This window comes from Opisthorchis viverrini, assembly GCF_000715545.1.
Source record: "Opisthorchis viverrini unplaced genomic scaffold opera_v5_16, whole genome shotgun sequence".
Taxonomy (NCBI): domain Eukaryota; kingdom Metazoa; phylum Platyhelminthes; class Trematoda; order Opisthorchiida; family Opisthorchiidae; genus Opisthorchis; species Opisthorchis viverrini.
In genome coordinates this window covers 1,983,829-1,997,238 of record NW_008751672.1, presented here as the reverse complement: position 1 = coordinate 1,997,238, position 13,410 = coordinate 1,983,829, and the positions used below count along the sequence as shown (strand labels likewise).

Below are 13,410 nucleotides of genomic sequence, written 5' to 3'. Positions count from 1 at the left end.
TGTGTACTTTTGGACCCAGGCGATTTCGCTGATAACTGCACATCGCCTCGTGTCATCTCGGCTGATCTAGGACCGTTCTCCACACATTTGCAAGTTCTACACCCTCTATTCTATTCACACTCGGATGCTTGGCGATTTCCACTGCCTCGGCCACCAGTCGCTGTGGTGTGAATCTTAAACCCCGTCTCAGGATGTCCACATTTTCTAAACCTATCCTGTGCCCAGTGTCTAGAGCATGCCCTGCCATTGCTGAATCTTTGACTAACGCCTGGTATTCCTCTGCGTTTCTGGGTGGTCTGTTAATGGAACGCTTATGCTCACTGAAATCCAGCTACTTTTTTAGCAGTTATACGAATCTTGGAAACTTGCAAACTTGTGTGCAAACGTGTGTGTGCGGTCTTAGATCAGCGGAGATGACACGAGGCGATGTGCAGTTATCAGCGAAAGAGCCTGGGTCTAAAAGTACACAACCCAATTAGAGTTAGATCCATTTAACCAACCCACCTCCATCCCCAAACTAATTGTCCCATCACCCTTGGTTGAACACAGGTGAACGAAATCTGTGAAGGACCCCAAGAGGAATTTTCCATTAAGGTGTCCTAGACTGAAGAAGCAAGGACGAAAAAATCCGGGTTCATCATAAAGACGAATCCTCCCTAACCAATCTATCGTAAATCTTAGTTATCCCCACTAATCAACAAACAGGGACATCAGACTGAACACCCAGCACTGATCACGTCACTAGTCATAAGGAATCTCACGGATTGGTTCCCTGACTGCCTCAAAACCCAATCAACCTACTTACTTCTTCACTTGGCCTGACGAAGCTTTTGTGTCGAAAGCGAAACGTTGCCCACCAATAAATCCACCGATTGTTTACCAAGCCCCTTCTGAAACGATGACTTCCCAATCGGTCCCAAACATCTTACAATCGATTGGAAGCCCAATTTTTGCTTCGGGTGGGGAGCTTGTGAAGTCATGCCTGGCCATTTGCGGACGCAGGCTGGCTGCGATTTCTCATAACCTCCTACTAATACTGATCGGGGCAATGGACTGGCTTTGGCGAAGCCCATACATCTCACTTTGGGCACTGAGTGCACTCATTTCAGTCTCCAGGTTCGCTGCTGGAACTGCCAGCTTAGGGAAGCCAGCACGGTCCATCCGTATAATGTGTAAGAGGCTATTCTGAGTTGTCTTCTACGTACCCTGTACTCGTTTACTCGTAGGGTTATCTCCCTTCGGGACGTCTGACATCTGATCACATTACTGTCCAAACCTCGGCTGACGCGCCTATACGATATCCTGTTTTGATTGAACTTTGGAACCTTACTCTTGTCGATGGGAAACTTATTGATCATGTGCACGTGAGTGCAGTTATCTATAACCGGTGAGGTAAGTAAATTTGTTTCACTTCCTCGGTACCTTTGTTCGGGATTCATATTGTTGTATCGTGGGTGGCCGTCTATGGGTTATGCCTGCACTGAGCCTGCCAGACCACGCGATAGGGAGAAGACAGAGAACCGGGGATACGGCTGTATTGCCAGGACAAAACATACAGAGCGTCTGCGTAATATGTAGGGTGACGAAATGGCTAAATATGGCGGTGTTCCGGTCGTGAGAGCCGCCAACTCACCTCCTTTCCGGACGCGCCGTACCGATGGTGACCTTGGGGATGCGTCACTCTCTGCACATGTTTTTTTTCTGTCTGGGCGCGTCCCGACGCATATGAACACTGTTGAACAATGTTTGTGATCTTATATATTGTGACAATACCATCCGATAACTATTTGCCAGCGTAATAACGCCTCTCGACACTGTGTGGACTTGTTGGTGTTGTTTTATTCATCCCAAGGGTTCGGTTTCGCCAATGTCGAAAACCTGGTCCCTGTTCGTGAGGATACGTTGTTTCGAATCGCCAGTATCAGCAAGAGTTTCACATCAGTTTTGGTTGGTCGTTTAATGGAACAGTCGAAACTGGATTTAGATGAGGATATACGGACGTATTTGCCACAGTTTCCTGAAAAGCAGGTTGATGGAACCTATGTGAGTTGCCTTATTTTATATTCCGTTTTTCAAGCATACTATCTATTGTCATACAACTTTTATTTCCACATGTGTTCCACCTCTTGAGTTTGACTAATTTTCCACGGGTTGTCATCTTTTCTCACTTCTCTACCTATCCTCTTTTTCCGGATACCGAGCGTTTCCATCTGGATTTTAAACAAGCGTTGTCAGGTTGTTCGCAGTTTTCATTCGCCAGGCAAATACCGTTCTCCGTGATTAGGGACTCATCAGTAGTGATGCGTCGCCAATAGTATCATGACTTCTAGTATGTTGTGCGTTCATGTATCAGTTGATTACCTGTGAAACTCACCTTTTTACTTCTACTTCATTCTAGGCTAAAATTACCGCCCGTTCGTTGCTCAGCCACACAAGTGGAATTCGAAGTTATAAAAAGTCAGCCGAAGAAAGGGGGCAGTCGGTGAGTGAGTCAAATAACACCGTCCAATAGCTTGTTAGGTTATAAAAAGTTCGCCAGGCACCACACTTGTCACTTACCACCAGGTTCAAATTCCCAGTCAGAATTTATGGCCAGAACCCGAGGTCAGAACGTGATGTACTAGGTCGGTTGATTTCGGGCTACTGTTGTACTAGTAATAGAATTGTGAGCTGGTTACGGGGATTCTGTAGCACAACGGAATGGCAAAGGATTCCAGACAGGTATAGTGTAAGGAGTTGAAGTCACCTTATCTTGGTTTGTGTACTTCCACAACCTATTAAGCACCGGTTTCCCGGTAAGAATGTGGCCTTTCTGGAGAAATTGAAACGGACCGTGACACGTGAACATAAAGCGAGATCTCTACCAGATAGGAACTGCTCCTGTCATATCTTCACATTCCTTCAGGTGCTAATAGAAGAATCCTAAAATCTTCCTGTTCCTAGACTTCGGATACTGTGAACCGATTAGCTCTTCTAACCGTCAGGATGCTACAGATGCGGCCCATTTGGGAGGGCGAGTATATAGGGGGCTCTCCAGACACTTCCGTACAAAACGTTATGTCCAGCAAGAGCGTCCACTCTCTCCATTTCTGTCCAACTTCGTTACCGTTGAAGTTATGAGAAGGATGCCACCAAAGGGTCTTCGAAACTCCGGTGTTCAAATCGTTGCCAATGAGAACCTTGTCGACTGGAGTATCCAGACGACGAATGAGAACGATGTTGAAACTGAGGGACTAGCTGACAATATAGGACACCTCCCACATAGGCTTTCGGCATCGTAACTGCTTCTTTCCTCCCTACAATCGGTAAATCGCTGTCATAGGGTCCAGATGGCTCAGTGGTTAGAGCGCCAATTTACTGACCGGAGTGTCCGTGGTTGGAGCCTGATCTCTGCATCTTAACTTCCCCTGCCTAGGTTTGGGTTATCTGGCAGTATCCCAGCCCTGGTGCTTCCTTCTGGTGGCATTGCAGTTAGGTACCGAAAGGGTGCTACAGCTGAACGATATTTTTTGTCATACGGTCTTCCTTCAGTTTTCTCGTTGTCTCGTGTCTATTCGACTCTGTCTGATAGCATAAATCGGATGTACGAGTTTGTGCAGCATTGGATAGTGACTGATAATTACCTCATCAATGATCGGATAACCGTGTTCTCGTATTATGAGCAGATCCTCGTATATTGGAACTTATGCTCCATAAATTTCACTCTTCTTCAGCACTTATGAGAATCCCCTCTGTCCTCTGATCTAGTCCTACCCAGAAATGTTACTTCAAACGCGTTATGACAATGCGCTCGATGCTTGCAGCCTTTTCAAAGATGACCCGCTTGTGCACGCACCTGGGAAACAGTACACCTACAGCACTTTCGGTTTCACCCTCTTGTCGGCAGCGATTGAGAACATATGTACTCGTTCAGGTCCCTCCTTCGCATGTTCTTTGGGAACACAACCATACTGCGTTAAAACGAATTCGGACACTTCGAAAATACCTTGCTTCGCTAAGATGGATCACCAATTTTCAAAGTTGTTCACTTTTTTGGGACTCAAGAACACTTTTCTGGAATATCACGAGAAAATCATGCCAGTGCGAGCCAGGTAGGCTAATAAAAGTTGAGGTGATATGCTATTTTTTGCACATAGCCTCTACTTCTTACATATCAGAACACAGTGCCCTATAAAACCCTACTACCTCTGGGCAAGTGCACGAGACAGATGAATTGAGGCTGGGGGATTTTGTGCTCCACCCTATGATTCAATCTTTGCATTTATACGTCTTGACCCATTCTCCGCCATTACCACTGTGGGGTCCGTAGATCTATAGGTAACGATCCGACCCGTGGTTGTAGCATACTGGTGAACTAAGATTTAGTGACAGATATGTTCAAAAGTCATGTCTTTGGTAGCGTTTGTCATTTCACTAGAAGGGATTTGGGGTTCGTGCGTTAAGCAGCTACCATACAACAACCTATGGCGCGCGAACTTGTTAGTTTCGGTCATGTGGACGCCAGCATGTTCAGAGCACTTCTCAACATCTGTTTTTTGTGTATTGCAGGGCGTAACCTTAGTCCTCGAATACAGACTGGCCGGCCCGAATTTGACACGCTCGCATCTCAGTTCGGCACAATTCACACAACTATTACTTCTTACCCGAATTGTTGTTTACATATTTTTGAACAACTTTTGCTTAGCACCTTTTTTATGCTTTCACGCAGCCAGTATAAACGGAATTCCAAAGGCGTGCTGGAAAACACCCCCATGGTTGACAATTCGTATAAATGGGCTGGCGGAGGAATTCTCTCCACAGCATATGACCTCACTTTGTTTGCAAATCACCTCGCCTATGTCTACTTGGATAGTATGCCTATGACGGGTGTGATTAAGCCCGAAACTTTGCGTCTGCTATGGACAGTATCAGCCTCCAACCCAGATGAAGATTGGCAACCGGGCTTGGGTTGGTTTCTGCGCCGGTGAGTCTTGCGTTCATGTTTTGTTACTTATTTGAATGATTCTAGTCTTAGTGACACGCAGCCATCATCATCTTCATCGAGCCACACACTGTAGTCCGTCATATGTTGCACTTTACATGGTCATAGGTCTTCATATGTAGTCAAAACTGCGTGTCCTGACCCGGGTATGTAGGTTCAGCTGTAGCACCCTTCCGGTGCCTAACTGTCATGCCACCCGAAGGTTGCACGAGGGCTGGGATACTGCCAGGTTGCCAAAGCCTTGACAGGGGTAGTCGAGAGGCAGAGGTCGGGTTCGAACCACGGACCTTCGGGTCAGTAAATTCGCGCTCTAACCACATGGGACATCTCGCCCCGGGTATGTATTTCCCTATGTAAATTTTACCTTGAATTATTACACTGGATATTTCGCAGTTCCCCATGTGCCGCAATTCGACGCAGCATCAAATCCACTGGCTAGTTTTCCATATGTCGTACTCATAAACGTTGGGTGGTTTAACGCCGAATTGGGGCCTTTTGACCCTTAGGAAAAGCAAGGCCACGTTTCTAGGACCACAAGACTTTGTAGCAAAAAGCTGTACGCAGAAGGTCGTTGAAATCGGTGTGCTGCGTATGGAGCGCTCAACATCGAAGTTTTCAGAATGCTACATCTGTCATAATGCTGGAATTCCTATTCTGCGAATGCCGCGCTGCGTTATATTCCAACCTTCTTGTCGCTTACGAGAGGTGTGGGTCACTAGCTTATCCGTATGCCTCAAGCCTTTAGTCCAATCACAGTTAATCACTTATATTTTTCGTTCAGCTACAGTACCCTTTCGGTGCCTAGCTGCCATGCCAACGGAGGGAGACACGAGAACTGGCATACTGCCCGGTTTCCAGAGCCTAGACGGAAGCAGTCGAGGTGTTGAGATCGGCTTCAAATCACGGACCTTCCGGTCCGTAAGCTGGCACCTTTTTTTACTTTAACCACTGAGCTATCTCGAGCTTCCTCATTCTTTTTGTCTCTGGTTATGTTCCATCTGGTTTGAATTGACCAAAGTTCTCTGATGTTGTTACGCACACTACTTTGCGCACGCGGTATTATCTGCCCTGCTCGGAATTGCACTTCTCTGGTGTTCCAGGTACAGCTCACTGATACAAACTTACTAGTGCTTTGCATCGCAGTACAGTGCTAGTGTTCTTTACCAACTAATTAGCTATATAGCCTCTGAGTTGAAATCACTAGTCTGGAGGCACAATTTTCACTCGCCTCCTTCCGTTGCTCGTGCTTTCCTAAAACTAATTTTTGGGACATTTAGAATGTTCGGACAAAGGATCAATCACTGGGTCGATTACTTTAGCTAACTTGTTTACAAATAGACTTTAAAAAGGGTGTCCGGTGGTTTAATTCTTGCAGAATGGCATACATATCTATCGGTAATTTGTTGGAATATTGGTAGCTCGGGTGCATTAGCTGGTAATTGATCAGGTGGCTGTTGATCTGTTCGATGAGCTTTGCAAACGTTTTGTCACCATTCAAAGAGACATCTTCAGTGCGCACCAACCAACAGCGCACGGAACTTCTGAGTACTGTTAACGACTTATGGTTTCTGACGTAGCGGTGATCGATACAGAAATTCTCCAACCGGCCATCCTGCCGAACAGTTAAGGTGTTCGCGCACTGTCGCATTGAAATGAAACATCAGCTAAACAGAAACAGCAAATCTTACGAATGTGATTGACACTCCAGATGCTGAGGAACAAGTAGTTACGACAAAACTGACACGAGAAGCATACATTAACAGCTGACACTGGTCAATCTAATGTCACCACATTTCGCTTAGAAGCCTACGGAGGTGGATAGGTCTCCTAGGGATCGCTTAGATGCGCGCTACTGTACTGTACCGGACTTGAGTGTTGTTTCATAATATCGAAAAACGCATCGGTGGAATAAGGCCGATCGTCCCCAAGTATCTAAATCGGATCCATGTCATATTTCTCCGATGACCGTCATCTACAACAATTCTGTACAGTTCATTTGGTTTGCAGTTCCATCATCACTAGTGTGAGTCCAGTCGTGAGGCTCACGATAATGCAGAAACGGCATCAACGAACACTTATGGTTCCCGTACCCTCGTGACAAACAGCTTAGCTGTTTGTTGTGAGCATGTAATACAATATTCATTGTGTACAATTATCTATTTGCCAAAAAATCATAAACAATCAAGTGAATAGTTCTTTGTAATGTACTACTCATAAGGTTGCTGAAAAGCCGTCGACAGCCCACGACCGGTTTCGCCCTTTTTGGGGCTCACCAGATAGGCGCAGTCCCCGGGTTTCCGCCAACCTCATGTTCTACTTGAAACCAAATTGGACGAAATTAGCGAAATATACTCATTTGCAAACAAGTTTGGTTTTCCGAGAGACTCACCTGGAGCCCAGCTGAATCTCTCGTTTGTGATGTTCTCAGGCAACTGAATGTGCACATTCAGTGCCCACAGGGTGCTGTATGTGATAGACAGGATCATACTTGGCGAAACCCCGTGGGAACGAGGTCGTTCGGTGTCCATTATTCTTTCCAGGTTGCTCATAAGGTTAAGCAGTCTTTGGGTTTCGTAACGCTAGCACTGTTTTCGTGCGTTGGCCACTCTTTGGCATTAATAATTTGATATGTTTGTGCGACATTCATTTGCCGATAGGAGTATTGGGGGCAATGATGATTATGATTGCGTCCTAACTACGCTTCCATGGTGCAAATGACTTGTAGGTCAGCAAAATTAGTGCAGGCTATGTGGAAGGTCTGCGAATCTACGCCGGCTTTTCATATTCGTCTGACTGTGCCTTCGCTCTTGGTAGATAGACACGTCACTTCTCCTTCTGTCATCCCGTTTTTTGGGCATCCTATGCTTTGTGTACGTTCCCGCTGAGCAATCGCCTTCCGGTACTATTGAAATGGGCATTTCGATTGCCCAATCAGATGCCCTTCTACGCGGAAAGTTATCCGTTCCAGTTCGTCAGTACATCACTCCCCAGCCGTCCACGCTGTGAACGATTTAATCCAGTTAATTCTTGTTAAAAAGGAATTTTCCAGTCATGCTCCCAGGTTCAGAAGAACGCCACACATGCGTGATAGATATATGATGATGGGGTATTTATCAGGAATGCTGTGTAAACCACTGTTGACCTCATGCCAACAGAACAGAGGAGCCTGATAATAGATGAGTCGTCCGAATGCGCCCTTAGAAATATGCTAGTGTGAGTTGGGCTGGAAAATGGTCAGTACATTACTTATGTCTTGATGTCTTTTTGTATTCCAGACGCTCTGGGGGATCACTATCTCAGGAGATGACATGTCCGGATCGCCTCTACGTCTGTCATACTGGGGGTGCTGTTGGTGGAACTACAATACTTCTCCTTAGCCTTCCCTGTTGCAAGTTGTTGAGTGGTCATGAGTATGTCCGCGAAGATGCTCTATCCAATCCGTCCGACTTTACTGCCCGGTCCGCCAAACTCGCTCCGATCTGTGTTGCAGTTCTGACCAACTTAGAAGATGCCTCGGGGATCAAAGAATTGGCTGTATCCCTCGTTGAACTAGTTACCGACTGTATACTTAGAGAGCGATGATCTCGTCTGACTCACTAGTGCAATTTACCATTTTATGACCAAATCAACTTCCTATCTCGTCGTTTTGATCATCCAATCATTTATTTCTGTTTATTTTCTATGATTTTCACAAATCTTTTAACAACCTCCGTGGGCCCTCCGAATATGAGACATTTAGGAATATTCCCTATTTTTCGCAATAGAGATTTACTTGAGTTTCGAAAGGCCCGTCCAGGTGAGCCATTTTGACCTTATTGTGACCTATCTGGTGGGGGTAAGGAGGGATTAGGTGTGACCTTTCAGCTAACAGTCTCAAGCTGATACCAGTGGGTCAGCAGATGCAACACCCTGACCAGTAGCTAATTGATTTTCTGAATAAGCTAACTGAGAATCACATTTGATTTCTCTGTGAGCCTGTCCTTAGAAGTTCTGTCATCCACATCCCCGGTTATTCATTGCAATTGGCGAAGCAGTAGCAGAATGAACTCAGGGAAATCTACTTTGACAACAGATTATGAATTCTCACACCAGTGTTGTTGAATAGTTACATTAGGCTTGGTTTCTGTGACCTATCCTCGGCTTAACCACAATGTGATATGTGTCTTGAAGGTTTCTTGATTAGCGCATCGATGTAATAAAGCCTCTCAATGTGCAGTCATCTTGAAGATAGGGGACAATGGTCTTGTTGATCATTATCATTCTTTTTGTCAGCGCCACTGCTCTAATGCTATACAATCACGCAAGTCTATTCGAAGAAAAGTCAAATGTAGAGGGCGCGAAAATGGAGGAGGGAGGGGGTCTTGTACAAGTCTAACGCAAGTGCATAGGATACCTATTGCGCCAGGTCACAAGGCCTGAATAAAAACTGGCAACACATGTGACTTCAAGTTCTCACCATGGCTTGCCACATTTCTAGCCGAGCATAGTGAGACCCACCCGGACCCTTTTTGTGGACAAGTGAAACACAGCGCACTCCTTCATTCCCGTCTGCAAAGACGTACATTGACCGCCTCTTGGTTTACGCTACTTCGAACTCAGCGTTGGTAGTTGTTCTGTTAACCGATAACTCGAGACGTTTAGCGAATGACCGAGCAGGGAATTTACGGGAATATTAGTAACTTGGGTCCGTTCATTTGTAGTTGATCAGGTGGCCGTTTGTCGAGCTTGGCAATTAGTTTGCAAACAAAGATTTCTTCGCCAATGAAGGGAGCATTATCAAGGCGCATTGGGTGGGTAATGTCACCTGAATTGCTGACTTAGCGTTCACAAGCTCGGTGGACAGATCGAAGCCCACGTGACCAAGCCACCGGAGTTTCTGATTCTGGATGCTGGTGTGAACTGAATCATCATCGAATACGAGGCGTATTATAGCAGATCCGTTGTTTTAGGAAGACATTATCATCAGAGGCAGCAACCATGGTGTTGACACCCATGCTTCACTGCTGCATCTAATTTTTCAAGGTGAAGAGAAGAGAATGAGGGACCTTGTGGTAGCTCACCGCATGCATTCTGAAGAAGAAACTGACAGAACGAAGGTCACTGACATCGACTAGCCGTTATTTTTTGCACGACCCTAACGAAGCACACGGTGTGTGGTCACAGGGACCGTATCCTCGAAGACGGACCGGTTAACAACATCCGAGCCCTTCCCAACCTATCATGCTTCTGCCTGTAGATAGTTCACGGTAGACTCTCACACAGAAGTATTTGAATAAAAGGAACTGATTATGTTCACGGACTTCCGTGGAATCCTCTATCAAGTGTGTGTAATCAGAAGTACTGACTGGTCCACACAATCGAACGCACCCTTGAATTCGAGGAACACCAAGGTTTTGGGTCTTCCATACATTTGGCGTTGCTCTGAAGCCTGAGTGTGAACGCAAGAAGCGCTTCATAAATCTTTATTGGTGAAAACCCTAACGATCTGGAGTACCCAGACGACATCGTCCTCACCTTTGAAGACGAAGGCCAAGCACAAGCTCTATTGATAAACTGACCTCCATCATACTACCTCCTGGATGTGGCTTGCAACCACAAGGTGCAAAGTCATGTTTCAGAACTGCACCCTCGGAAAATTCCTTTTTCAATTCAAGAAGAGACATACCTCGGTATTCGTATTAGGTATGACGGTTGTCTGTTGAAGTCAGTACAGTGATGACTGGTTTGTTATACGGTTACGAGACGACCTCTGCGGACAAATGATGTGAGGCTTCTTCCTGTTTCTGGCCACCGAAGTCTCGGAGAATTGCTGGAATCGCTTCTTCCACCAAAGTAATTTGTAACTGAGTGCAGTTCGTCAAATACGTGTAATTCTGTGTTCAAGTAGAACATAAACCGATGGGAACTCGGGGATTAAGGCTAGTTGATGAGCCCTAAGTAGGTTGAAATCGGTAGTGGACTGTTTTCAGCAACCTTATGAGTAGTGTGTTGGGCGATATCCTGAACACCGCAACTGGAACGTGATGCGGCCTTTGTGTGACGAATTCATCTGAAGAATGTCGCGAACGAGGGATTAAGTTGAGCCCATCGTTACAGGGACACCAGACGGCAGATTCCGGAGGTCGAACGTGCTGTATGGGGCTGTTCTGCAACACCGAAAATTCTGCACCGTGTATTTTCGCGTCCCCTCCTGGGTGATGCCCGTGAACGGTTTGGTCAAATATAGACTTCGCTGGAGCACTCGTTAGTGACTGTAACCCTAACGAAGGGCAGGTCCAGTTTTAACCAATATGAAGATAACACCGATCTTCGGAGACCGCCATAGTTCAATTCAATAAATCAGAGGAAGAGTTCAGCGGTTATCTCGTTCCCTGAGTGTGTTGACTGCATCACGAACGCCCCTGAAATCTATCGAACACCGAAGCGTCACTGAATGCAGCATAACCAGTGGCCAGTTTTGATGTTCCAATGAAGAATGCTGACTTGCAGCTTGTTAAACCAAACGGACCGTTTTGAGATAAAGTTCGAGCTGTGACTGGAGTATTGTGCTATAGAATATCCGCTCATACTATCAAGAATTTAAGAATGATAAATATTGACGCGGCGAACCAATTATATCAAAGGCAAGTAACTTGAGCACTGGTATCCGTAAAGACGATACAAAATCTGATGAAGTTTGTATGATGGTGACCAATTTCACCGCTCTGAATCCTACCTTCTCACTCTCTTTTGGCGCTGAACAGTACAGTTCGTTCTGCTGCTCACTTTTGCGAACTGTGTTGAGTAAACCCCCCATGACTAAGAAGTGCTTTTGTTCTAAACACTTTATTAGACAAATTAACAATCAAACAGTGCGACGCGTTGATGGAGGAATTGTACATGTTAAACAGATCCTGTTGCTGCATCATTTTGTCGGAAATGCTGAAAGAAAAAAAGCAAGTGGACCACAATTGGCCTACGGCATGTTACCATTACAGTAAATGAATACGTCTGGCAAACACTCTGTGGTGGCTCCAACGGGTTTTCATCTAGTTCACACTGTTTACCCTCGAGGCCTCAGATCTAATCACCTACCTCAGGGCCTCAAGAACATTTGCAAGTTCGATGAAAACAGAATAGCCGCCAGCAGCTGACAAACGGGCAACTTACTACGAAGTGTAATGTAGTCTTGGAGTATTTACAACCCAGCCAAATGAGCAAACTACCAACCGTCCGCAAACTACTGATATTCTCTTTGAGAATGAGGGTCTATTTTTTAACGGAATTCGCCGTTGCAGCTATCGAGCAAAACGTGCAGACGTAACGTTTGTTCGGTACTGATTGATGCGCACTATTCATCAAGGAGTCATCATCATCATCAACGACAGCATGACATCAGTGCTCAACACCAATGCTTCACTGCCGTACAGCCATGACTTCATCAAGGAGTGTGCAGGCACTGCAAATGAATCCAGGAATAGGGAGTCGAACTGGTATCTGGCTGAGCGTTTTCCATCTGACCTGAACTAAATTCGTCATTTCAGACAATGTTTACCCTCAAATTACTATCCTCATGACATAGCAAAGCTGGTCCATCATGTACCTCAGCACACGGATTCCCACTTCTCTGCCCAAGATTCACTCTATTCGATGAGGGAAAATAAGTGAGACTTGTTCTTCGAGTAAGAACAGTTCTTATCTAGGTCCTTTGTGTGACAATGGCGGTCCTGATTTGTGCGTGTCTGGAGCGTGTAAATTTCCCACCAACGTTTGTAAAATTGGGACGGAAATTTACCATGAAATGAAGAACCAGTGAGTCAGCTCGCAGAAATTAGAGGACTTCTTTTTTTTAAAAAAAAACGAAGTTGTGGTTAGTTGAGCCCAGGAATTCTATGGAGTTTGTCGTGGAACCAGCCGATTGTACAACCGAGTAGATATTTTTTTTGCTTTGGAACTAGGCAGATCAAGACCTTCTAAATGGCATTACACTTCAGTGAATATACCCTTACTTATCTGAATTCTTCATCAACTATCAGACTCTTGGGCTGATCTCAATGGAGATTATGCCTTTTGGCAACCTTGTTGTTGCATGCTGTGAATTAGTGCAGCTACCCCACGGCCTTATTCAGATTCAGTCAGAATGGTACTTAATTGGATGTATCCCTTATTTTACAGAATAAATATAAATAAGTTTCATCTCCGTAGTTGAACTGCACCACACTGAATTCGGTTCCTGCTTCAACCCTTCCGCTCGTCATAGGTTACTCTGCGCTTCCGCATTTTGTCATTCAGCTGCGGCGTACCACTTCATGGCGCAGAGCAAAGCGTTGGAAATTGGGTTTGAAAGCCGCAATCTTCGGTTCTTAGAGTACCGGGACGAACTGAAATTAGGTATATAGATATACTGGCTAACTCTGCTGCCGAACTGTTACTTGGAATAAATGTGGCAC

At 45.5% G+C, this 13,410-nt stretch overlaps 1 protein-coding gene across 1 annotated transcript in view; it reads left to right on the top strand.

Annotated features, from left to right (window-relative positions):
- T265_01502 (hypothetical protein) overlaps nucleotides 1-8,714 on the top strand; it is a gene marked incomplete at both ends in the record, with an annotated part of 15,063 nt that extends 6,349 nt beyond the window's left edge. Inside the window, 5 exons of the mRNA XM_009165543.1 lie at nucleotides 1,853-2,043; nucleotides 2,399-2,482; nucleotides 3,748-4,091; nucleotides 4,709-4,963; nucleotides 8,257-8,714. Coding sequence (XP_009163807.1) covers nucleotides 1,853-2,043; nucleotides 2,399-2,482; nucleotides 3,748-4,091; nucleotides 4,709-4,963; nucleotides 8,257-8,563 — 1,181 coding nt within the window. The remainder of the gene's footprint in view (nucleotides 1-1,852; nucleotides 2,044-2,398; nucleotides 2,483-3,747; nucleotides 4,092-4,708; nucleotides 4,964-8,256) is intronic.
- Between the last annotated feature and the right edge of the window lie 4,696 nt (nucleotides 8,715-13,410).